The following is a 27,085-nucleotide window of genomic DNA, read 5'->3' on the forward strand; positions in this document are numbered from 1 at the left end:
CCCCCAGCTTTGGGACACCCCGCCCCCTCAAACAAGGGCAGGAAGAGAGGCCAGACTTGATCTTGGCTCGCCTGGGCTCTCAGCTCCGTGGGTCCCTCTCCTAGGGTTTGCCTGGGATAGTTTTGTTTGTGTGTGTTGATTTTAAGTATTATTAAGTGTATTTTCAAACTTCCCGTCATAGACAAGCAGGGCTGTCAAATAAAGCTGCTCTCACTGCTGACCAAATCAAAGTCAGCTGCAGCTGAGCTGGGATCCTGTTCATATTTTTTCAACTAAATTTGTTTAAGACATGTGTGTTATTAAATTATTGAGTCTGGACATGGGGGTTGAAATCATTTGCGAAGGTAGAACCCACTTTGAGCTGTCTGAGGTTTTATTTTCCTTGTCTTCATTTTTTATTTGATTCTGTCTCTCTAGAATGAACTAAATATAAATAGCCTTCTTTGGGGTTTCTGTTCAACACGAGTGGGGTATGTCGTGTCTGCAGATGAAGATGCTAGCTTACCACAGGAGCCTTGGAAATTTATCCCATTCTCTGCAGGCTTTTAGAGCAGAAGGAATCCTCATTTATTCATTTAGCCCAAAAATGTATTGAGAAATCGGAAACCTCATACATTGTTGATGGGAATGTAAAATGGTACAGCTGCCTTGGAAAAGAGCCTGGCGGGTCCTCAGAAGGTTACACATAGAGGTACCAGCAATTCTCCTCCTAGGTGTATACCCAGGAGAATTGAAAGCAGATGTCCACAGATAACTTGGACATGTACGTACATGTTCATAGCCAAAGCATAATAATGCTTCAAAAGGTGGAAGCAACCAAAAGTCCATTGACTGATGGATGGATAAATTAGATGTGGTATATATACATACAATGGAATAAAAAGGAATGAAGTACTGATACATGCTGCAAAGTGGATGAACCTTGAAAACATTATGCTAAGAGAAAGAAGCCAGACACAGACGTCTTCTTGTATGATTCTATTTCATGAATGTTCAGTAGAGGCAAATGCATTGAGAAGGTAGATTAATGGTTGCCAGAGACTGGGGGATAGGAGAATGGGGAATGGCTGCTAATAGGTAGGGGGTTTCTTTCTGGGGTGATGGAAATATTCTGGAGTTAGATAATGGTGATGGTTGCACAGCTCTGTGAATACACTAAAAACCATCAAAAGGTACACTCTGAAAAGGTGAATTTTATGGTATGTAGATAATCTCAATAAAGCTGTTATTTTAGAACATGTTTTGAATGCCTACTCTGTACCAGGCACTGTACCAGACTCTGAGGCTACAGCAGATGCCTTCTGCCTTCATGTAGCTTAAAGTCTAGTGGAGATAAAGAATAGTAGCAAAAACCCAATATATACCTGTCAATTGTGTTAAGGAAATGTGCTATAAAGGAAATCAATCGAGTATAATGATGGAGAATAATGCTGATGTAGGACCTACCCAGATGGACTGCAGCTCAAGTGTAGTCTTACTTTCCCAGAACCGGGCACACAGTAGGTGCTTAACAGATACTAAACAGCAGTAGGGGGTGAGGCTGTGTGCCTTCCCTGCGGTCATCCCGGTAGGAGGTGATGAAGATCCTTTGAGACCCAGCCTGCCGTGGGCTCTGGGTGCCGTCATTGGGCTCACCTGTGTTCTCAGTCACTCCTCTGTTCCTGCGTCTTTCTGATTCGGGTCCTGCGAATCCTGGGTGTGCTCTCAGTGTCTCCTCTCTCGCTGGTTGTTTTCCGGTGCCTTTATTGGGAGGCAGTGAGGGGATGTTATGGGTGGGGTGGGTGTTCTTTCAGGTGGGCAAGTGTGAATGTGGATCTGGAGGTGAGAAGTCTGGAGACTTCCGTCTTCTTCGCGGGAAGGTAAGTCGCTCAGCCTCATCTACAAAATGGGGACTGTACTCCCTTCTTCCCCAGACATGAGGCAGTTGAGATGACCCTCAGCAAACCCTTTCAGAGTCAGATGTGATCTATCAATGCATTAGCCTTATTATTATAAAACCTTCGTTGACTAGATTTTTTTTTTTTTTTGCATTTTTCTAGAAGAAAAAAAGAACCAGCAAAGAAGTGGCTATCTGGTGGGGTTTTGCCTTTTTCCTTTAATAAAATGACAGTGACTTTCACAATGTGATTGGATGTCCTTACAGGTTCATCAGTGTATCCTCTTATCTCGTGTTCATAACTGATGTTCAGAATGATGGCTCTAAAGCTCAGAATCCTCATAGAAAAGTAGTTCAGTTTTCAGCGTGCTAAAGCAGAAAGAACGAGGCAGTATACGCTAAGAAGGTTTTCCGAAGGGTTTAATTCTGCAGGGCTTTCTTCTTAGGTCCTTAATAAACCTCAGTTATTTTCAGTAGCCTCTGAGGATCCAAGGCTGGTCTGTGGGATTTGAAGGTAGCGTTTTGGCTGCTTGGCTAAAGGGAGAACATGTCAAAATGAGCCTAGATAACTAGGAGACGATGTTTCCTGCACACACCCAGGCAAAACAGGAAGATTAAGGAGGAATCTATAACTTTTTGAAAGGGTTTTCCCAGAAATTGGCTATGTGCGCTGGTTGAAAGCCTCATATGGGAGAGAGAGAGAAAGCAAAAATGCTCTTCCTCTGTAACCATAGTTCAATTCCCTTATAGGGCCTTTTAGGATCTAGAGAGAATATTTTGGATTTATTTTTGTTTCCCTTGGGCTGACATCATCAAGCATGCACCATGGTGCCCTGTTTAGGGTTTGGAAAAAGCTCTGAGAAGCTATAAATCTTACGGCATTTTACTTCTTTTCCTCTTCCCTTTTCTAAAAGCACAACTTTTCTGGTTTCTTTAAAAAAAAAAAAAAAGAAGAAGAAAGAAACTACAAAAGTGTGTATTGATCCCTTTCCCTCAGATCTTAACTGGCCAGGCTGTAATACCTTGCTTACATCTGCCAGGTTTTTGTGGAGTTTTGCAACATCTCCTTAATCCAGTGAGCATAAATAGAACATTTCAATCATATTTGGCTACTAGGAACTTCGCAGATAAGCACACTAAGACCTTGTTGAAAGAGACAGTATGAGATTGTGTGTGATAAGATCATCCTATAGCCTGGTGCACAAATGAAAAACTTTTGTTCTTGGTGAACTTTGTTGTTAGAGATATTTCAAATAAATGACTTAGGAGAACTGGGTATTTTAAAACAAAGGGCCGGTGACAGAAGAGCCCGAAGCCCAGGCCTCCTGGTACCGGGCAGCCACGGAGATCCTTCTCTGAGCAGTTGCTGCGGGGAGATTAGCATGGCCCTTTGTCATTTCTGACGTTGTATTTTAACACTCGCCGGCAGCCTTATCTGAAAGCACTGTACTTGGTGTGGTTATGGCCGCGGGATGCCGTTGTCCTTCCTCATATTTTCAAGGCCTAGGACAGCTCCTACCACCCTTCAGTGAGTTCCAGGTTGGCCTCCATCCCAGGCCAAGGCAGAATGCACCGCTTTCTTTCTAAGAACCCCAAGGAAATCTTCTCTTTTGGATAATAGGGACAACTGTTCTTTTTTTTTTTTAATTTATTTTACCAAAGTATAGTTGATTTACAATGTTGTGTTAATTTCTCCCATACAGCAAAGTGACTCAGTTATACATATATATACATTCTTTCTCATATTCTTTTCCATTATGATGTATCACAGGCTATTGCATATCGTTCCCTGTGCTATACAGTAGGACCTTGTTGTTTATCCATGCTCTATATAATAGTTTGCATCCGCTAATCCCAAACTCCCACTCCATCCTCTCCCACTCCCCCCTCCCCCTTGGCAACCACCAGTCTGTTCTCTATGTCTGTAAATCTGTTTCTGTTTTGTAGATAAGTTCATTTGTGTCATATTTTAGATTCCACATATAAGTGATATCATGTGGTATTTGTTTTTCTCTTTCTGACTTACTTCACTTAGTATTACTTCACTTCTAAGTCCATCCATGTTGCTGCACATGGCATTATTTCATTCTCTTCTGTCTGAGTAGTATACCATTGTGTGTGTGTGTGTGTGTGTGTGTGTGTATGTGTGTGTGTGTGTATACATACACACACACACATCTTCTTTATCCATTCATCCGTTGATGGACATTTAGGTTGTTTTCATATCTTGGCTATTGTGAATAGTGCTGCTATAAACATTGGGGTACACGTATCTTTTCAAATTCTGGTTTTCTCTGGATATATGCCCAGGAGTGGGATTGCTGGATCATATGGTAATTGTATTTTTAGTTTTCTGAGGAACCTGCATACTGTTCCATAATGGCTGCACCACTTTACATTCCCACTAACTGTGTAGGAGGGTTCCCTTTTCTCCACACCCTCTCCAGCATCTGTTATTTGTAGACTTTTTAATGATGGTCATTCTAAGCAGTGTGAGGTGGTACCTCACTGTAGGTTTGATCTGCATTTCTCTAATAATTAGTGATGCTGAGCATCTTTCCATGTGCCTGTTGGCCATCTGTAGGGACAGCTGTTCTCGTACCCGGGTGTGTGGTGGGGGGAGGGGTGGTGTGTGTGTGTGTGTGTGTGTGTATGTGTGTGTGTGTGTGTGTGGAGGCAGTGGGGGAGTTTTCAGCCTCTACATTTTCTCTCCTTGAATCCCCTTTCATGTTTGTTTGTTCATTCATTCAACAAAGATGCACTGAGTCCCTCCTGTGTTCTGGGCTCAATAACAAGGGCTGAGGGGATGGATCTGGCCTGGATCCTTCACGAAGGAGGGTCTAGTCTGGCTAGCACAGGCCCCTGTCAATGCCACAGCCTTCTGGTGTCGTAAACGTGATTGGAAAGGACCTAGGAAATCATCTGACTCAATTCTTGCGTTGTTGCAAAGCTGCAGGGTGAACTCTGGAGAGGGTAAGTGGTTTGGCCAAGGTCATCCGGATGGTTCCTGGCAGAGCTGGGTGAGCACTGAGCCCCCCACCACTAGTCCAGTGTTTCGGTCAGTCAGTATACCGCACTTCTCATCTACATTCTTGAGAAAACATGCCTCCTTTGGTATTCTCTCTCCTCCCTTTAAAAGGCTCTGAAACAACCAAATGGCCACCATCTTCCATGGCCCACAGGCCTGGATTCCCAGCAGAGGGACGCTCGGTGCAGGCCTGCCCCCCATTCAGCAGCACGGAAGGTGTTGACTAGCACTCTGTTAGTTCTTGGTTGCCTTTTTTAATCTGTTGTTTGAAATCCTTGCCTTTTATTGGTATATTTACTTTATGACATACATAAAGAGCTGTATTAAAAAATAAATTGTGTTGTAAAAGCATTCAGTAATGTTTATTAATATTGATTAGTCAGAGAGCAACGAACTCTATTGCTAGAAGGATAATTTGCAGTAATATCAGCTAAGCATTCGCAGCTTGTCAAATGACTGTCTAATCTAAACATTTAAAAAAAGTGGATAAAAGGATAATTTCCCTTATTTATGCCTTGAGAAAATGAACGTGACCCATTTCCTAGCCAATATTAGAACTCTTATTTTCTTTTTCTCCCTGGGGGTACCAGACCTTCTCTCTGAATCCAGGCAGTCTCAGGGCTGGATCTCAGTGTCAAGTATCCCTTTGTCTTGGGGTGCTCGGTGGCTGCTTCGCTAGCAGTAGCCTCTCGTGGGTCTGCTCTGGCTGCGTGCATCTGTGCTGAGGGATTAGGAGGTGGAAATGGAGACTTGGTTCCTGTCCTCTAGGAACTTATAGTTCGGAAGAACTTATAAAGGGCTTAGTCCAGAATCAGGAACTTGATACTCCAAGTAAGTGCATAAGGAGAATGGTACTGGGTGTGATTGTTGACCCCCGGGGACTGATATATGTCACTCACCGTTGGCGGCATTAAGAGATGCTCCTTGAGAAGGTACCATGTCACCCTTAGAAGGTAGGGGACATTCCCTGAGCATCCCAGATGTCCTGTGGATGACCTGCTCTGGCTTAGGGTGGAGGCCTCTAGTGGAACAGGCTCTGTTCAGAGGATTCCTTCGCCACAAAAAGGCATGTGGAGAAAGTACAGGAGGCTAGACCATGTATGGAAACACCCTGCGGTCTCCCTGGAAGTTGCTTTTGGGGGTAAATCCCAGGTAACCTAATGGCTTTTCATTCGTCTCTTCCTCTTAAAATTCAAGCCCAGAATGGGCAGAATTGACTATTTGGCCTTCCTCTTGTTATTCGAATTGAAGGTAAGTGGACATTGAAGGTACATTGTGAACTTAATGGTCTGGGGAAGAAGAGAGAGCCCGTTGCCGAAGTACATAAGCTTTTTCCTCTGTCAGTTGCGTTTCGACTCTGAGAGGTGAGCGAGGCCAGGTGAGGTTCTCTTACCACTGGGTTTAAGGGTTCTTTACTGCTTTGAAGACAGAGCATTGTCCGAGCCTGTGAAGGGGTCCCCCTCATACAGTGCCCACATGGGAGGGAGACACGGTAGCATGTCAGGGTCAGCGGGCAGGTCCTGATCAAGAGCGGGGTGAGAGGTTTGCACGGGGCTGTGTTCCCATGGTAAGTAGAGGGCCTTGGAGAGTACTGATTCCCATGGGGCAGCAGGCTTTTGAGAAAGTAGGATCATTTAGACCATTGTTGGGAGCTGACTCACAGACTCTCCTGTCTTGTCTTTGTCTGTTCTGAGTACCCCTAGAATCACTGTATAGGTCAAGTTGACTGTCACAGGATCAGAAAGCAAAAGATCAAGCATTGGGGTGACTTCTGCATGTGGGGCAGCTCAGACCAAGTAGAGGGGGTGAGTTGGAAGGACCTTCAGAGCCGCTGGAGCTGGAATGTTGGTGGGGGCAGGGGATAGAGTCACTCAGGGTGAGAACAAAGAACACATTGTCTTATAAAGGCCCTTCCTTATAGGATGGCTTCCCCACCGCATCTTTCCTCGTGCAAAAGTGGGTAGTTCCCTCCACTCACTTTCCCTCATAACAGATCCTAGTGTTCAGTGCTGGTGTGGCGTGCTCAGCAAAACTCGTACGGCAGGTACTTCCGTCTCCCCAGGGGCACAGTGAAGAAGGGCAGCCCTTGGGTTATTGGAACAGAATTCCCTCTCTAGACTTTCTTACCTATTGGTCTGTTCTCACTGCCATTTGTCTCCAGGCAGAGAACTTGGGAAGAAATGGAACATTGGTGGTGCTGGGCCTTGAACCCCTCTCTCTCAGACAAGCAGCACTGCTGGCCCTTCTAGACTTCTCCCCTTAGTCTTTGGCTGTGTGGGATACAGGAGGGCCTAGCTTCTCCTGCAGGGTGTAGTACAGAGGGCACCCCTTAGGGAACAGCTGTTGTAGTCAGCTGTCCCTGGAGGCTGAGGGTGGGGGAGGATGGAGTCTGGCATGAGTCTCTCCCTGCTGCCACTTTTTCTGCTGTTGTCGTCTAGCGGGCTGAGGAGACGAAGACTTACCCCGAGGGTGAGGTTGGTCTGAAGCTCAGGCTTTATGCGGCTATGAGGTTGCCGTTGGCCTTCCTTGTGTGGACTTCGGGGGCACAGGATGAGGTTGGAGGCTGCCCATGAAGCTCCTGTGCTTGGACTAGTGTTCAGATGAGAGGAGGATGCCTGGACCCCACCTCAGATGGAGGAATTTCTTTAGCAGCGTGGAGCAGTCACTTCTGAACTAGCCCCTATAAAGAAAAGGAAAGATAAACGCGGCTTCTGCTACTATAGAGTTACAGTCTGAAGCAGATGAGTTTTTATGAACTTTCAGCCTCACAGCAGCACGAAAGTGGTTTGAATGAGTGTGGAGCTTGCTAGCTTGGTTTTACTAGTGAGAGTTGTGTGGTTGAGAATCAGTGAGAAGGAATGTGTCCTTCCCTCCAGTTACTTGTTAAAAGGTTCGTATTTGCTTACCTCTGTTTTCCCATAATGATTCAGTTCTCTTGAGACAATAGCTAGAACCCCGTTAGAGGTTAATTTTTTCTTTGTCTTTTTGGACAAAATTGAAAACCTGTTACCTTCAGGAGTTTACCCAGTGGGCCAGGTGTGGTCGTAGTTGGGGAGCACCTGAGCCTGCTCCCCAAGAGCGGATGGTGGGGCCCTGAAGCCTGTGGGGAATGGACGTTCCTCTGAGTCCAGCATGGAGTTGCTTGGGCCATCTAGAACTGTGTTTCAAAACAGTGTTCAACACTGTTGCTTCTCAGAGAAGAGAGTGTGAAAACCAAGGCAGCATATGTAGAAAGGTGCAAAGATGTCCCCAGCTGTCCTCCTTTCCTGTGTTATCGTGGAGGCTGATGACCTCAGATGACCATGAGTAGTTTGACCTTGTGAAAAGGCAGGGCCGGCCTGGGAAAATATGAGTGTGTGTGGAGAGGAAGAAGGAGGCGGATGGAATTTCCATGTTCATCAGAACGCTTGCAGCGGCATAGTGTGGCGGCAGAGGTGGTAAGGGTTGGGGTCCAGGGTGACAGACCCTGAGATCCTGCAGTTTGTACTTTCACTCTGGAAACCAGTTGCGATTCTGTTTCCACGTTGGCCATTCCTCAGCCCATGCCATAGAAGGTCTGTTGGTGGTCCTTGCATGCACTCAGATTCTTCTCTGCCATTTCCCTTTGCTTTGGATTAGAAGTCTCTACCTCTTCACATCCACCCCTTGGTGTCTGAACAATAATGACAGGGGTGGGTGAACCGGCACTGGCTCAGTTGAGCTCCAGGCCTGGGAGGTGTTCCCTTTTTCTCTTCTGAACTTCGTGTTCTTTGCCCTGGTCCCTCCGCCAGTGAGGCAGGACCTTCATCCTCGAACTACATGTGGGATCACTTGGACGCCATGCTCGCCTCTGGGAACCCGTGCAGGGCACTGAGTTAGTGGGTCAGGTGCAAGGCAGTCTCCTTACCCCAAGGATTGGGCAGGAGAGGACACCCATGTCTCTGAAGGCTGCGAGATGCACGGCAGCAGAATGGTTCCAAAGAAAGGCTGGTCATCAGTTCTGGAAGTTTCTTTCCCTGAAATATCACAGGTGAGTAAAGGAGGGAAGTCAGGTCCTCTGGATTAGAAGGTTTTAAAATGAGTAGATATCTGAGAATGGGTGTCAGTTTTTCCCTTGGGGTGTCCTAGCCTGACTGCCCTGGTGTCATGAGACATCACACAGTGGAACGTGGCTCAGACAGATAATAGTGCTCCTCAGAGGCATTCCTTGGAGGCTGGGTAAAAGGACATGGGTAAGACTTTGGAATAATAAAGTTTTGACACCATGAGAAACCATCACTTTACAGGTGAAAAAATGCAGACAGATCGTGAAAAAATGCAGACAGATCGTGATAGCATGGTTTGTCTAAGGTCACAAAGCAAGTTAATGGCCAAGTTAGGACAAAAATCCAGGTCTTCTGGCTGCTCAACTGGCATCCTTCCCCGAATCCTGCTCCTTCTGTAGTAGAGGGCAAGAGTGCATCACCTTACACACCACGCCAATCCAGTTGGTCAAGAAGGCCACTGACACCAGTTGCCAGGCAAATCCGTTTGCACCAAACAAAACAAAACAAAACAACAGTAGGGTTACCCAGATGAGAGACTTGATCTGAAACCTGCAGGGAGAAGAGATGGGAGCCCAAGAGCCAGGGTGGGGATACTCATCCTGGTGGTGACTGCTGAAACCTGAAGCCTGGCCACTCCAGCGCCCTTTGGGAAAACAAACCTGAGTGTGTGTTTGTCCTCGTCTTCCTCCTGACAGCCACCCCAGAGGTGGGCACCCCTGGAAAGCATTAGTGAAGGGACTTCCCTGGGGGTCCAGTGGTTGAGACTCCACGCTCCCAGTGCGGGGGGCCCAGGTTTGATCCCTGGTCAGGGAACTAGATCCTGCGTGTCGCAACTGAAAGATCCCGCATGCTGCAACAAAGATCCCACACTCTGCAGCGAAGACTGAGCGCAGCCAAATAAATAAATATTTTATATAAAAAAAGCGTGAGTGAAGAAAAAGTTGGAGATAAATAAGACTGGAACCCACATGCTGCCGTCCACCTGATCTGACCATGAACTTGTGTACGAGGGTCACCTGTGGAACCACTTGTGAATAGAGCTTTTGCTGCTCCACGGAACAGCTCTTAGGAAAGCAAACCTTTGTCATGCCCAGGCAAGTGACAGGCGTACTCAGCTCCAGCGTGCGCACATGCATGCGTGCACACACACACAAACATGCCTGGGTACATATTTTAAACCGTGCTTTGCCCAGAATGCTAGTAGGACATGTCCCAGTGCCCAGCATTGTGAAATATGTTTAGAGCTGAGAATGTTCAGTGAAAATGTTCTGTACCGTTACTATTTCTCAATTGGGTTGGATCAGCCTTGGCCGGGGGTCAGATAACATGGGGGTGGGGTGCACGGCAGTGTCAGGGATGAGGGTGTGTGTGCACTTGTGATTGAGAAATCATTTGTTGTCTTTGGCAAAGCGGTAAAGGGAAAGCAAGCAAACACGACTGTGATTGAGAAAGAGTTCTGTGAAGGGGCCTGGGCCCGATCACTGTCAGAAGCTGCACACAGTGGACCCCTATGCTGTCTTCAAGCCGCTAGACTGCCACCCATACTCATCCCGGGGCCCACAGGGTATTGACGCACCTCTGGGTTCTTGTGGGATTTGGAAGGTGCTGGCAGTGGGTGGCTTGGTTTAGTTCTGTGATCTGGACAGCAGATCCGGGCACCACTGGCTTGAGTGTATAATCCTCCCCTTCCCTACCTGCGTTCATCTAATATCAGTACCGGCAGCCCTCCAGCCTTTGACTGTGGTCCTAACGCATCAACATCCTGACTGCAATGGGCTGTTGGCTCTAAGGGTGCCCACCTGCCGGCCCCATCGCCCTCAGCTCCTGCCTCTGGCTGCCACTGCCTGTCCCCTTCCTCAGGGCTGAGGCCCCTGGGGAGGCGGCAGGCAAGGCGCAGAGACAGGATGGGGTGGATCCTGTATCCGGCAGAGGCATGGACAGGCCTGAGAACAGGAGTGTGAGTGGGAGGAAAGGCAGAGTTCTGGGCCAGATGGCCCCCTGGCCAGCCCGCGACCCAGACTCTCCCAGCACCTCCCCACTAGCCACCTGCTTCCCTGCCTCTGACCAGCTCTGTTGCTGGCTCCTGACTGAGTGGCGGGGTCTGGTGGGAAAGGCCCCAGGCTGGGAGTTGGGGTCGGAAGAGGGTTGCAGGCTGGGCCTGTGACCAGGGGTTACCAGGGCCTCTGTCTTCCTGGGGTGGTCATGGGTGCCAGGTTCACCTCACAGAATAAACGAGATAACGTACATGGAAGTTCTTTGGAAAGCCGAAACCGACGACTGCCACCTTCTCTTTATAGAGTGATGTTACCTGGTTTCTTCAAACCTTTCTTTCTGCCAGGGCTCATCCTCTGGCCAGACGTAGAGGGAAAACACTTTGACAGCTGGGCCTTTGGGGAAGGTTTTGTGTGTTGGAGAGTGACTGCCGTTTTGAGAACCTCTGGATGCCCCGAGAGAGGGGCATCTTCTGTCCACGAAGGCATCAGTTCACTAATAAGCTGCGACGTGCCAGTCGCTGTGTGGGAGCTGGGCTATGAGAGAGAGCAGGTACGGGGCAGCCCTCCCGGGGCAGCGGTCTCTTGGGGGAGCCGGGTATACGCACAGCGCAGCACAGTGAGGGCCGTGCTGCGAGTGAAGTAAGCAGAGGCGCCTCTGCCTCCACGTGTGGTTTGCTAGTTCGTGAGGATTATGTCTGTCTAACTGGCCCGGTGCTTCCTCTTTCCTCTCTCCACAATTGAATCTGATTTTTCTTCTTGGTCTACGTGCCAGTGGATGAAGAAGTAGGAAGTGCCCTATCCTTCTAGCCCTTGGACAAGACCGGGAATAGATGCTTCCCTGGCAGCCTTCCATGGGAAAGGGGGCTTCCGGCTGTCGTGGATCCAGGGATATGTCTCCGTCAGCACCCGTCTCCAGCTCCCCTGCTCTCCATCTCCCTTCCTCTTGCTCACCTGCCACAGGCATGGCTGCCAAGCCCCCAGGTAGGGGTGGGCCTGCTTTCTGTCCAGCCACAGCAGCAGCAACCTGTCTTTTCCTTTCCCCTACAGGAAGCTGCACAGTGGGATGAAGACGTACGGGTGTGAGCTCTGCGGAAAGCGGTTCCTGGATAGTTTGCGACTGAGAATGCACTTACTGGCTCATTCAGGTAGGCGAGGATGCCCTGACTGGCCTGTTGGAGCACGGGCACCCACCTCCTGCCCACTTCCACCCCCAACCCAGAGCATGGCTATCCCCACTGCCAGCCGGACCTTGGTCCACCTCGTCCTGTGGACGCTCCGTCCAGGCTCCTGGAGCAAAATGTCCATCCTGACCATGTGACCGTCTGGATGAGCCCATCGTCCTGCTCTCCTGGCCTTCCTGGGGCTCTGTTGGTACCCAGCGCCCTGTGTGATCCACCTTCCAAAGTAGACTGCAATTTCATTAGCAGAACAGTTGTGGAATTAGGTTCTCGCTGTCTAATGAATCTGGCTATTGGGTTCACTAATTATACAGGAGCCTTAATTAAATAGATATAGAAAGGTTGGAACACAAAGCTAGTTCCAGCGTGCTGGCTTTTGCAAGTTAATTTTATCCAATTCTAGTGGGGTCGACGCGGCGGCTGCTGGTATTTTTGCTCGTGTTTGAGCAAAGCTTCTCTGCCCCGTGAGGCGTGGAGAGGGGAGAGCACTGTCATGCAGTGTGCCCAGGCGTTCTCGGTGGAGGGAGGGATACAGCAGGTCCAGGGCTGCTGCTTCGAGGCCAAGCCATCGCCTGGCTTCAGCTGCAGAGGCCACCACGCTTCCTTGCTGGGGCCAGTGCTCTTTTCCCTCTAATTCCCTTGCCTTTCAACCTTGGAGTCACGTTTTGGGGGAGAAGAGAGGGCTGTCTTCTTACTCGGTCTTGCTGTCTCCCGTCTGTCTAGTCCATGGTCAGTGTCTGCTCTTCCTTTCCCATTTTGCCTCCAGCAAGGGTCCCTCCAGGTGGTTCGTGGTTCAAAGTGTTTGTGAAATGAGCCTGCTTTGGGGTTGGGCAGATCTCCATCTGTGTGACCTCGGGCAGGTTTGTCTTCTGAACCCCCAGTTTCTGTATCGGTAAAGGGCAGGTGTTGCTAACTCACATCAGTTAGGTAACAGAATGTATGACGAAGCGTCTGTAGTACACTCCTTACCATACAGTGGCTGCTTCTGCTTCCACCTCCCTCCCTTTCCCCAGTGCTGAAGTTGTCGTTCGGGCGCGTTCCCATCACCGTACTCCCGCTGAGGACAGTCTGGCTGTTTACAGTCTGTCCTCGCTGCCGCCATCGCCTTGGTCGTGGAAGTGCGTTCGGTGGCCTTGTATATGCTTCCTCTCGCCGCCGCCCCACTGCAGAGCCCCTGTGCCTCTGCGCTGCACGGGGTGCTGCCACGCTCCCTGGCCTTCATGGCCCTTCGTCAAGTGCCCTAACTCCTTCTCACTTCCCAATCTTCCCTCTTCCAGATCCAAAGATTGGGCCGCACCGGGCCACTGTCTGTCTCGCTCTACCCCGTGTCTTTGTGTTCCATTTCTCCTCCCCGACACCTGGCCCCTCAGAGCCATCCTCACCCCCCACCTGCCCCACGTTGGCCCCGAGTCCTGGGCCCAAGCGCTCCTGCGCTTGGCATCTGCCTGGTACCCGTGCACTCTTTTTATTTTTATAACTTGCACCTCCAATCTTTTTGCTCCCCCTTCACCTTTGCAGGTTGTTGAGGGTTTAGTGGGGGGGTTTCGTGAGCTGTCTGCCCACAGGTCAGCCACCCTCCCCCAGAGCAGGGTGTGGGTCTTCCATGTCATTCGCTCCGTGCTCCAGCCCCCTGTGTGGTCTCTGACTACGTGCCATTGGATGCTTCCACGTGGGTAGTATAGCCTGCGGTTGAAGCTTCCTCGCCCTCTCGGTAACTCAGCCTGGTAAGCACCCTTTCTCCTTACTGTTTCCTTGAGTCTAGTGCACTAGCCAGACTCGTGTGCTTGTCCACACTGTGTGTGGACCAGCACAGCTCGCTTTCCAAGCTCTGTGGCTTTGTTCACCCGCTTCCCTCTGCGTGAAATAACCCATCCCCAGTCTTCCCAGATCTTCCAAGGTCCCTTCCATGATGTCATCCTCAACTGTTCCTCACATCCGGCCAGAAGCAATTGAGCCTTCTCCTGGGGTCCATATTTTTTTATCCAAAGCTGTCTTTGGACCCAATCTTTCTTCTCTGTATTATTGTTATTAATGGAATTGCCTTATCTCCTCCTGCTTGGGAATCAGGGTTAGGAATTTGGGCATCTACCTCCTGACCATGTGACCTTGGGCAAGAAATGTAAACCTCTGAGCCTCCAAACGGAAGGCTCCCGTTAGACGCTTCGCACGCTGCCCGACACACGATAGGCTCTCAGTAAACGTAACTTCCCTTTCCCTCTGTTCCCCTAATAGACTGGAATAAGCTACTTGGGGACAGGGTCTGTCCCCATTAGGTGCCACACATTACCTGGCACGGAATTGGAGTCTATAGATACTGGTTGAATGGACGACTGCAGCCTGGGAGGCCGGGCAACTCAAGGAAACTCCAGTCTCCCACCGGGCCTCTCCTGCAATAGGAATTGTTTAGACTGTGTCCCAGGGGTTCACTGGAGGGCAGCCAGGAGCCCACTGGCTGAGTGTGAGTTAGCCGAGGTCTCCATCGTGAAGCCCAACACTTCAGCGGCGTTGGTAGAGCCGGTGGGGTGGCAGGGAGAGGAGGAGCTGCTTACGCACGTTCAGGGGGTGCAGAGCCCCCGCTTCTGACAAGATGAGTGACTTTGCCCCACCCCATGACCGAGATGCTAGTTCAAGGTCCCACAGTCTTGTGTGGATACCCTGGCAGCTTTGGGAGCTGGGGCCTATTTTCTTAACTTTTCCTGTCTGCCGCTGAAGTCTGTGCAAATGATTTGTCCCTCTGAAATTCACTTGCCACTGCCCTTATAAAAGAGGATTCGGTGATGGGGGAGGTATGATGGGTCACAGCAAGGCCTTAGTTCACCCTTGCAGATAGCTCATAGCCTGCTTCAACTCTGATATTTCTGTGCTCTGTTTTCTCTTTCTTTGGTCCCATATATCTCTCACCCCTGTGCCAGAATGGCTTGAAAATAAAGCAGCAGCAAGGGCTTCGTGAGGCTGATCCCGAATTGTTTGCCCCCCTGTTAAACAGCGAAGGCCCTGAGGCCTCTAGAGAGACCTGACCATGTCGGGGAGGTGGGGTCAGAGGGCTGGGCCGGTGGTGCTAGGTCTTCTCCGGGATTCCAGTAGCAGAAGTTGGGTTTTACCTGTTCCAATTCCTCCCCCAGTTGCACGATATCAGACCTTTGTGAGGTCTTAGAGGAGACGTTTGATTAGATGACATGAGATTTTCTTGCTGCCCTGTTTTGAAGGCTCCGTGCAGGGAGGCAGCAGCCAGGATGGGCCCTGAGGGTCTGTAACGCAGACCCACCTTACACAAGGTCACCAGGGGTTGGAGCAGCGGTGCAGAGCATCACGGAACAAGAGTTGCTCCACAGCCCCGGGGACTGTGTTTTAAAAAGGGGTCAGGCCGTGGTGAAGGGAGTCTGGGCTCTGGGTTGGGGTCAGGGAGCTCCTGGCTTCCCCTAAATATTGTCACTGCCCAGGAGAGGCTCATTCCTGCCGTCTCTCCTTCTTCGCAGAGCTGCACGGGCTCTGCGTGCTTGCTGCCCTACCCCCTCTTGGCGAGCGTGGCCTGTGTTTGTTATTGTAGTTCTGGCGCTGGGCCAGGCCTGGCTGGGTGCCAGCCTTGTGGGTACAGTGTGTACAGTGAGTGCTGAGCCAAGTTTGTCATCATACACGATTAATTTTTTTTTTTCTCATCTGGTAGGGGTGGGGTGAAGGAGGAGGAAAGAAGGAGTTTCTCTGATGCTGGAGTACAGGCCTCATTGAATTCTGCGGAGATATTATTTCTCAAAGGCTCACTCTCCCCCCCACCCAGCTTTCCTCTTTCTCGAATTGTCTTCCTCCTCTCTTCCATGTTTCCCTATCCAAGGAAATCAGCCTGTATAAGATCGACACTGTGAGGTCTTATTTTCAGTGACTGGAATACCAGATTTATACTCTTAAATCAGTTTTCATTGTGTTGAAATTGACAATTTGTTTAATTAGAAGCTTGCCCCATAGGAGGTCCTTCTTAGAGACAATTCTCTTTCTCTCTCTCTCTCTCTTTCTTTTTTCTCTTTTCAGACCCTAAATGGTAGTAGCGAATGTTCAGCTTAATTGAAGTTTTGATTTCGATTTGAAGGCGTTAACTAACCAAATGTTTATGAGATATACCTGATGATAACAATAAGTTTAAATTAACGAACAATAACCTAACTCACTCACTAATGAGACTGATCTGGCCAGACCCTGCATTCTCAGAGGTGGTTCGGGGATCAGGAAGTCCGAGCGTTGAGAAAGAGATTTGGGGTGAGAAAAGTGACCACTAGAACACTTTGCAAAGCTGCCCCTTCTGGAGCATGAATCTTGGGTGGAGGATAGTGCAGGGAGCCGGGGAAGAATCCCAGCCCCTCTGCATCCCCGGATCCCTCTGAAGTCTCCTGCCCATCCTTTGCTGCCCCATCCCTCGTGGGAGCATCTGTGACCCTCTGTCTCTTGGCCACTCCTTGTTCTTACTTAAGAGAACGTCCTAGCTCTGGATGTCCATGCAGAAACCACAGACTCGGGCGATGACTCGAGTTGGTCCTGCGATTTGCTCGGGTAGCGTTTCCCATTAGGTAGTGTTTCCCACAGCTTGGCCTGATGTGCTGGTGGATTATAACTGAGCACACCCAGAACTGCTTGCCCCTAGTTTTGCCTTGGCCGCATGCTATTTAGAGGCTTGCATATTTCTGTGGCCTGCTTCTGTTCTGGGAGTGTCATTCATTTCTGGAGCCAACAGATGCATCAGGCTCTGTGTACTTAACACTGGAGAACAGGCAGCACCCCTACCCTCCGGGCGCTTAGGTCTAGTAGGAGAGATGTTTGACTGTAAAGTTATAAAAGAAGGTGGTGTGTGCTGAGCGCCAAGAAAGAGTTCTAGGAGGAATTCAAGGAGGAAGGGGGCTCCTGGGAGAAGGTGGTAGAATGGATTTCTGAGAGCACCTGGTGGGGGCAGCCCACGCCACCTGGGGTGACGTGCAGTGTAGCTGGGCCTGTAGGCTGGGCGTGGGGGGAGGAGGGGGCAGGGTTTAGAAGGGAGGAGCCGGGCAAGATTGCAAGCAAAATCAGTGCAAGCAAAATGATTTGCATTTCACCTAGGGCACTCAAAAGCGCTGAAAGATCGGATAAGGAAGGGACACTTTCATTCCTCTGGAACAGAAAGGACTGTTGGGCTTTTTGATGCACACTAGGCTGGAGTAGAGGGTGCATAAGACTCTTGGGGAAATGGCGTGACAGGCAGTCAGTCCTGGGGCGCGGCTGGAGGGGGGCATGGCCTGTGCCTCTTGCAGTGGTTAGGGGCACACAGCCCTTCTTTGGGGGGATCCCATCCTGCATGCTCACTCCTCCTCACCCTTCTCCAGGCACTGTGAGCCTTGGCTATTGAGAAACACCCCGATACCAGACTCCTCGCCACAGTCAGAGCCACCAGGAAGGAGTGTGGTCTTTGGCTGACAGATCTTCTGATTCCAGCAGCAGCATGGTGTGGCCAGGACATATCATCTGGGGCCAGGTCACCGTCTGGTGGGGAAAAGGGCAGGAGGGGTTGGGGTCAGAAACCAGATTGGTTCTCTCATGCTTTCCCCCGATCAGATGGAAGAAACAAAATTTCACGAGATGTCGAAGATCTGTGGGTTGTACCTGTCCCCCTTTTTTCTCTTTTGGGAATAATACTAAGCTTTGAGGTTCAGGGTCCTTCTTCCCAAAGACAGAGAATGTGTGGGGGAACGAGGTAACTGGATTACGCCCTGGGACTGCGAGGCGGGGAGATGAGCTGGTCCCCGTGACGATGATGGAGAAGAACCTCAGGATGCAAAGATGGCTTCTCCTGACCTTGCAGCTTCTTCCTCTCACTCCCCCCTCTCTTTCCAGATCAGGCATCCGCTAAAAGCAAGAGACTGAGGTTATCCAGGCAGCTTGGAACCCAGGGTCCATTTGCTCCCTCTCTGCTCACTCCCTTCTTCTGGTTGGCTTTCTGCCATCAGGGTAAAACCAGGAGATAACCAAGAAGAAACTTCCCAGGACCTCAGCCTCACTCAACATGCCTGCAGAGCTGGGCACGATGGAGGGTTTGGGTTAAGATGGGACGTGAGTAGCTCAGAGCCTGCCTTCCCCTTGGTCCTCTTGGGTGATGGGGGCACAGGAAAAGGGAAGAGAAGCTACGTTCCCCGGCTCTCTCTCCAGCACGCTCCCCTCTCTCCCTCCCTGCTCTGAACCTGGCCTGCTTCCCGAACTTTTTCCCAGAGTGGTGTCGTCACCGGCCTGCCGGCAGGTCTGGATGTTCTGCCAGCATTCCAGAGAGTTTATGATCGCTTGCAGATGTGCCTCCAAGAACACACTGTACCCAAAGCAGAAATTAACGCAGCCTTGACTGCTGTCCAAGCCCGTACACGGGAGAGACGAGAAAGAAAACAAAAACTGTTTAGTGCTGTTTATAAATTATATACTGGCTGATGAAAAATACATTTCTTCCCCCTCTCCTCCCCATTCCTCGCTGTCCCCCACCCCCGCCCCTTCTCCCTTTCTGCCTCAAGAGCCTAAAAGGAGACCAGAAGAATATGGCTTTGCCTTTTAGCTCCCGTTTTGGCGGAGAACCGAAACCCTGCTGCTGGTTCACAGCCAGGGTATTTTTCCCCTTTACCTGATGAAATATACTGGTGTTTCCAGCCCAGATGGGGTGTTTTTGGTTTTGTTTTCTGGGTTGGTTTTTTTTTTTTTTTTTGGGGCAAGGACGTTGTTTACAGCAAGTGACAGGTCCTGTGATGGCATTGGGTGCAATACTGGCCCCGGGGCAGATAAAGCCCACCGATTTCCCCACTGCAGTGCTGCTGGAGGTGTGTGCCTGGGTCCCCCGGCCCTGAAGATGTCACGTTGGGCCAGCTGTACAGAGAAAGTTCGGAAAGTTCATCGCAGGTCATCGTATTAAACAGTGTTTTCACCACTTCTCTCCCACCCCTTCACCTACAGCCCCTGTGTGAAAAGGGGGTTCACATAGCCCTCTCCCCAAATACACATGTCTCTCCCTCCATGTGGTGCCTTAGCAGGGGTTTGGGAAGCTCGTGCCTCTACCCCTCTGGAGCCCAGCCTCTCCCCGTAGGCTTGAGTGCCCCCTCCCAATTTATTCTATAAATTCGTTTCCACATTATGTCTATCCATTTACATGGCTTTTGTGTTTTTTAATACTGCTAATGTTTATCATTTGCCCAACAGGCTCGACAGATTTTGCTTCCTGTAGAGCATCGAGGCTTTAGAGCCCCCTCGTTGCTAAGTAGCAGTCTCCCTGTACTGTAATGGGCTGATTTTGTATTCCGTTCAGCGCTGTATCTTATTTTTGTATGCAAGACAAAGTGTTTTGATGGAGGACGATTGCGGCAGTGTCTGGAGGCTGTTTGGAGTTTTATGGGCTGTACAGTACACTGTGTGCTCTCCGAACAGAACACAGGCTGTTGCATTTTGGATTGGATTTGTCATTTTTCCCCCCTAAGAGAGGAGCCTGTCAGATAGAACATTAAGGGTGGAGGGAAGAAAGTGGAAATTATGTAATAACCTTCTTTCTCCCTCTGTTTCTCTCTCTCTGATTTTTCTATCCCAAAATAGGGTGGCTTCTCCCCCCATACTCCCTTGCGTACCGTATGATTCTGTCAAGCAAGATAATGACGTTCCTGTCAGGAAATGAATGGCCCTCGAGAGGTGGATGCTGGGACATCCCATCTGTCTATCTGTTCTCCTGTTCTCTCTTTCCCTCTCCCTCGCTCCCACCGTCCTTCTACATTCCGGGCTGCTTTGCTGGCCCTTATTTTTGTCTGAGGATGGACGGCTAACGAGGTTGCAGAGTAGGATGTTGGTGTGTGATCCACCCGAAGGGGATGACATTTTCTTATTTCTGGGGTCTTTTCACCTTCCCGGATGTGCACCCTGCCAGGATTCCTAGGTGGTCCTCCCTTGCCCTCTTCTCTCCTCAGCCCTTGTGCCCTTGCCCTCTACCTGGGCTGTGCCTGGGTCCCAGTGTCCAGGGCTGTGCCCGATAGACCAGCTGCCTCCAGACCATGTAGTGACGGCTCTCTCTGCTGGCTGTTCCTCTCGGCGCTGTCTTCTGAGCTCACTCTGGTGGCAGGTGTTTATTTTTCAGCTCTGCTTTTCTCCTCGCTTCCATTTTTTTCCCAGTCTCCTTTCATGTCACTCCATCTCTTCATCCCTGTCCTTGCATCTGTGTTGGCCTGGGCCTTTTCTCAATGCTCCTGTGCATTTTGTGTCTTTCTTCTTGTGTCTTCATTAGACTTTGTCTCCCTCCACCTTGGCCGTCTCTCTCACAGCTCAGAGTTTCTTAGCTTGGAAGTTGGGCGGTGGTTGAGGTGGGGAACAAATTGTTACTCTGTCCCAGAAGGCCTGGGGAGGACTCCAGAGTGCTCCCAGAACTCCTGTCCCTTACCTCTCAGGGACCAGAGTGGGGCTTCTCTGGCTTGGTTCCTAGGTCCCTGGATGTTTTCTTAAGTTGAGCTGAGCATGGGCAAGTGGATGAGCAGGGTTAGGTTTTGCAAGATTCTTATTGGACTTTGCCACTAAAAAGTACACCTTGCTGGCACGGTGCTTTCAGAGGTCTGTACCATGCACCTGAGTACAGAGCCCACCAGGCACCTGGGAGAGTGTTCACCCCCACACCCCAGTGGCCTGGCATGGTGCCCGGCACATAGAAGGCTTTTGATGAGTACTTGTTGAATAAGGGAATACCCTGTTACTAACTTCTTTGTACTTCTGGGGAACATCTGGGTCTGGTGGGGACTGAGGCTTCCACAATTTGCGGTGCCCACCCTCAGAAAAAGATTATGGGAGACTGGTTCAAGATGGTGCGGTAGAAGGACATGCGCTCACTCCCTCTTGCGAGAACACCAGAATCACAACTAACCGCTGAACAGTCATCGACAGGAAGACACTGGAACTCACCAGAAAAGATACCCCACATACAAAGACAAAGGAGAAGCCGCAATGAGATGGGAGGAGGGGCGCAATCACAATAAAATCGAATCCCATAACTGCTGGGTGGGTGACTTACAAACTGGAGAACGATTATACCACAGAAGTCCACCCACTGGAGTGAAGGTTCTGAGCCTTATGTCAGGCTTCCCAACCTGGGGTTCCAGCAACGGGAGGGGGAATTCCCAGAGAATCAGACTTTGAAGGCTAGCGGGATTTGATTGCAGGATTTCAACAGGACTGGGGGAAACAGAGACTCCACTCTTTAGGGCACACATAAAGTACTGTGCACATCATGACCCAGGGGGAACGAGCAGTGACCCCATAGGAGACTGAACCAGACCTACCTGCTAGTGTTAGAGGGTCTCCTGCAGAGGCGGGGTGTGGCGGTGGCTCACCACAGGGACAAGGACACGGGCAGCAGAAGTTCTGGGAAGTACTCCTTGGCCTGAGCCCTCCTGGAGTCCACCATTAGCCCACCAAAGAGCCTCTAGGCTCCAGTGCTCGGTTGCCTCAGGCCAAGCAACCAACAGGGAGGGAACTCAGCCCCACCCATCAGCAGACAAGCAGATTAATGTTTTACTGAGCGCTGCCCACCAGAGCAACAGCCAGCTCTACCCACCACCAGTCACTCCCGTCAGGAAGCTTGCACAAGCCTCTTAGATCACCTCATCCACCAGAGGCAGACAGCAGAAGGAAGAAGAACTACAATCCTGGAGCTGTGGAACAAAAACCCATTCACAGAAAGACAGACAAAATGAAAAGTCAGACGACTATGTACCAGATAAGGAACAAGATAAAACCCCACGAAAACAACAAAATGGATTGGAGATAGGCAACCTTCCAGAAAAAGAATTCAGAATAATGATAGTGAAGATGATCCAGGACCTTGGAAAAAGAATGGAGGCAAAGATCGAGAAGATGCAAGAAATGTTTAACAAAGACCCAGAAGAATTAAAGAACAAACAAACAGGGCTTCCCTGGTGGAGCAGTGGCTGGGAATCCACCTGCCAATGCAGGGGACACGGGTTCGATCCCTGGCCTGGGAAGATCCCACATGCTGCGGAGCAACTAAGCCCGTGAGCCACAACTACTAAGCCTGCGTTCTAGAGCCCATGTGCTGCAACACCTGAAGCCTGCACGCCTAGAGCCCGTGCTCTGCAACAAGAGAAGCCACGACAATGAGAAGCCAGTGCACCGCTCGCTGCAACTAGAGAAAGCCCTCACACAGAATGAAGACCCAGCACGGCCAAAAATAAAAACAAATAAATTAATTAATTAAAAAAAAAGAACAAGCAAACAGAGATGAACAATACAATAACTGAAATGAAAAATACACTAGAAGGAATCAACAGCAGAATAACTGAGGCAGAAGAACAGATAAGAGACCTGGAAGACAGAATGGTGGAATTCACTGCCACCAAACAGAATAAAGAAAAAAGAAATGAAGACAGACTAAGAGACCTCTGGGACAACATTAAATGCACCAACATTCGCATTATAGGGGTCCCAGAAGGAGGAGAGAGAGAAAGGACCTGAGAAAATATTTGAAAAGATTATAGTCGAAAACATCCCTAACATGGGAAAGGAAATAGCCACCCAAGTCCAGAAAGCACAGAGAGTCCCAGGCAGGATAAACCCAAGGAGAAACACGCCTAGACACATAGTAATCAAATTGACAAAAATTAAAGACAAAGAAAAATTATTAAAAGCAGCAAGGGAAAAATGACGAAAAACATACCAGGGAACTCCCATAAGGTTAACAGCTGATTTCTCAGCAGAAACTTTACAAGCCAGAAGGGAGTGGCACAGTGCATTTAAAGTGATGGGATGGAAGAACCTACAACCAAGATTACTCTAGCTGGCAAAGATCTCATTCAGATTTGATAGAGAAATCAAACCTTTACAGACAAGCAAAAGCTAAGAGAATTCAGCACCATCAAACCAGCTCTACAACAAATGCTAAAGGAACTTCTCTAAGTGGGAAACACAAGAGAAGAAAAAGAGCTACAAAAACAAAGCCCAAACAATTAAGAAAATGGTAATAGGAACATACATATCAATAATTACCTTAAATGTGAAAGGATTAAATGCTCCAACCAAAAGACATAGGCTTGCTGAATGGATACAAAAACAAGATCCATGTATATGCTGTGTACAAGAGACCCACTTCAGACCGAGGGACACATACAGACTGAAAGTGAGGGTATGGAAAAGGATATTCCATACAAATGGAAATCAAAAGAAAGCTGCAGTAGCAATACTCCTATCACATAAAATAGACTTTAAAATAAAGAATGTTACAAGAGACAAGGAAGGACACTACATAATGATCAAGGGATCAATCCAAGAAGAAGATATAACAATTGTAAATATATATGCACCCAACATAGGAGCACCTCAATACATAAGGCAACTGCTATCAGCTCTAAAAGAGGAAATCAACAGTAACACAATAATAGTGGGGGACATTAACACCTCACTTACACCAAAAGACAGATCATCCAAACAGAAAATTAATAAGGAAACACAAGCTTTAAATGACACAATAGACCAGATAAATTTGATATTTATTTATTACATTATTTAAATGTAATTTTATTTTTTTTATACAGCAGGTTCTTATTAGTTATCCATTTTATACATATTACTGTATATATGTCAATCCCAATCTCCCAATTCATCACACCACCACCACCACCCACCACCACCACTTTCCCCACTTGGTGTCCATATGTTTGTTCTCTACATCTGTGTCTCTATTTCTTCTTGCAAACTCGTTCATCTGTATCATTTTTCTAGGTTCCACATATATGTGTTAATATATGATCTTTGTTTTTCTCTTTCTGACTTACTTCACTCTGTATGACAGTCTCTAGCTCCATCCACTTCTCTACAAATGACCAAATTTTGTTCCTTTCTATGGCTGAGTAATATTCCATTGTATATATGTACCACATCTTCTTTATCCATTCATCTGTCAATGGACTTTTAGGTTGCTTCCATGACCTGGCTATTGTAAACAGCACTGCAGTGAACATTGGGGCGCATGTGTCTTTTTGAATTATGGTTTTCTCTGGGTATACGCCCAGTAGTGGGATTGCTGGGTATTATGGTAACTCTATTTTTAGTTTTTTAAGGAACCTCCATACAGTTCTCCATAATGGCTGCATCAATTTACATTCCCACCAACAGTGCAAGAGGGTTCCCTTTTCTCCACACCTTCTCCAGCATTGTTTGTAGATTTCTTGATGGTGGCCATTCTGACAAGTGGGAGGTGATACCTCATTGTAGTTTTCATTTGCATTTCTCTAGTGATTAGGGATGTTGAGCATTCTTTCACGTGTTTGTTGGCAATCTGTATATCTTCTTTGAAGAAATGTCTATTTAGGTCTTCTGCCCATTTTTGGATTGGGTTGTTATAAGGCATTCCATCCAAAAACAGCATATCACACTTTCTTCTCAAGTGCACACAAAACATTCTCCAGGATAGATCACATCTTAGGTCACAAATCAAGCCTCGGTAAATTTAAGAAAATTGAAATCATATCAAGCATCTTTTCCGACCACAACACTATGAGATTAGAAATAAATTACAGGGAAAAAGAATGTAAAAAACACAAACACATGGAAGATAAACAATACGTTACTAAATAACCAAAAGATTACTGAAGAAATCAAAGAGGAAATCAAAAAACACCTAGAGACAAATGACAATGAAGACACAACAGTCCAAAACCTATGGGATGCAACAAAAGCAGTTCCAAGAGGGAAGTTTATAGTAATACAATCCTACCTCAATAAACAAGAAAAATCTCAAATAAACAATCTAACCATACACATAAAGGAACAGAGAAAGAAGAACAAACAAAACCCAGAGTTAGTAGGAGGAAAGAAATCATAAAGATCAGAGCAAAAATAAATGAAATAGAAACAAAACGATAGCAAAGATCAATTAAACTAAAAGCTGGTTCTTTGAGAAGATAAACAAAATTGATAAACCTTTAGCCAGACTCATCGAGAAAAAGAGGGAGAGGACTCAAATCAATACAATTAGAAATGAAAAAGGAGAAGTTACAGCGGACACTGCAGCAATACAAAGCATCATAAGAGACTACTACAAGCAACACTATATCAATAAAATGGACAACCTGGAAGAAATGAACAAATTCTTGGAAAGGTATAACCTTCCAAGACTGAACCAGGAAGAAATAGAAAATATGAACAGACCAATCACAAGTAATGAAATTGAAACTGTGATTAAAAGTCTTCCAGCAAACCAAAGCCCAGAACCAGATGAATTCTGTCAAACATTTAGAGAAGAGCTAACACCCATCTTTCTCAAACTCTTCCAAAAAATTGCAGAGGAAGGAACACTCCCGAACTCATTCTATGAGGCCACCATCACCCTGATACCAAAACCATACAGAGATACTTCAAAAAAAGAAGATTACGGACCAATATCACTGATGAATATAGATACAAAAGTCCTCAACAAAATACTAGCAACAGAATCCAACAACACATTAAAAGGATCATACACCATGATCAAGTGGGATTTATCCCAGGGATGCAAGGATTCTTCAATATACGCAAATCAATCAATGTGATACACCATATTAACAAATTGAACAATAAAAATCATGTGATCATCTAAATAGATGCAGAAAAAGCTTTTGACAAAATTCCGCACCCATTTATGATAAAAACTCTCCAGAAAGTGGGCATAGAGGGAACCTACCTCAACGTAATAAAAGCCATATATGACAAACCCACAGCAAACATCATTGTCAACGGTGAAAAACTGAAAGCATTTCCTCTAAGACAAGGATGTCCACTATCACCACTATTATTCAACATAGTTTTGGAAGTTCTAGCCACGGCAATCAGAGAAGAACAAGAAATAAAAGGAATCCAAATTGGAAAAGAAGAAGTAAAACTGTCACTCTTTGCAGATGATATGTTACTATACATAGATAATCCTAAAGATGCCACCAGAAAACTACTAGAACTAATCAATGAGTTTGGTAAAGTTGCAGGATACAAAATTAACGTACAGAAGTCTCTTGCATTCCTATACACAAACAATAAAAGATCAGAAAGAGGAATTAAGGAAACAATCCCATTCACCACTGCAACAAAAAGAATAAAATACCTAGGAATACACCTACCTAAGGAGGTAAAAGACCTATACTCAGAAAACTATAAGACACTGATGAAAGAAATCAAAGATGACACAAACAGGTGGAGAGATATACCACGTTCTTGGATTGGAAAACTCAATATTATGAAAATGCCTATACTACCCAAAGCAATTTACAGACTCAGTGCAATCCCTATCAAATTACCAATGGCATTTTTCACAGAACTAGAACAAAAAATATCTTAAAATTTGTATGGAGACACAAAAGACCCTGAATAGCCGAAGCAATCTTGAGGGAAAAAAAAGGAGGTGGAGGAATCAGACTCCCTGACTTCAGACTATGCTACAAAGCTACAGTAATCAAGACAATATGGTACTGGCACAAAAACAGAAATATAGACCAATGGAACAGAATAGAAAGCCCAGAGATAAACCCACGCACCTATGGTCAACTAATCTATGACAAAGGAGGCAAGGATATACAATGGAGAAAAGACAGTCTCTTCAATAAGTGGCACTGGAAAACCTGGACAGCTACATGTAAAAGAATGAAATTAGAACACTCCCTAACACTATACACAAAAATAAACTCAAAATGGATTAAAAACCTAAATATAAGGCCACACACTATAAACCTCTTAGAGGAAAACATAGGCAGAACACTCTTTGACATGAATCACAGCAAGATCTTTTTTGACTCACCTCCTAGAGTAATGGAAATAAAAACAAAAATAAGCAAATGGGACCTAATGAAACGTAAAAGCTTTTGCACAGCAAAGGAAACTATAAACAAGATGAAAAGACAACCCTCAGAATGGGAGAAAATATTTGCAAATGAATCAACGGGCAAAGGATTAATCTCTAAAATATATAAACAGCTCATGCAGCTCAA

At 47.5% G+C, this 27,085-nt stretch overlaps 1 protein-coding gene across 2 annotated transcripts in view; it reads left to right on the forward strand.

Annotated features, from left to right (window-relative positions):
• The window catches only part of ZBTB16 (zinc finger and BTB domain containing 16), a 189,621-nt gene that overhangs the window by 80,658 nt on the left and 81,878 nt on the right, over positions 1-27,085 (forward strand). For both annotated transcript variants that reach the window (XM_079928308.1, XM_079928309.1), the window contains exon 3: positions 11,971-12,068. In XM_079928308.1, coding sequence (XP_079784434.1) covers positions 11,971-12,068 — 98 coding nt within the window. The remainder of the gene's footprint in view (positions 1-11,970; positions 12,069-27,085) is intronic.

The sequence above is a fragment of the Stenella coeruleoalba genome (genome assembly GCF_951394435.1).
Source record: "Stenella coeruleoalba genome assembly, chromosome: 8".
NCBI lineage: Eukaryota > Metazoa > Chordata > Mammalia > Artiodactyla > Delphinidae > Stenella > Stenella coeruleoalba.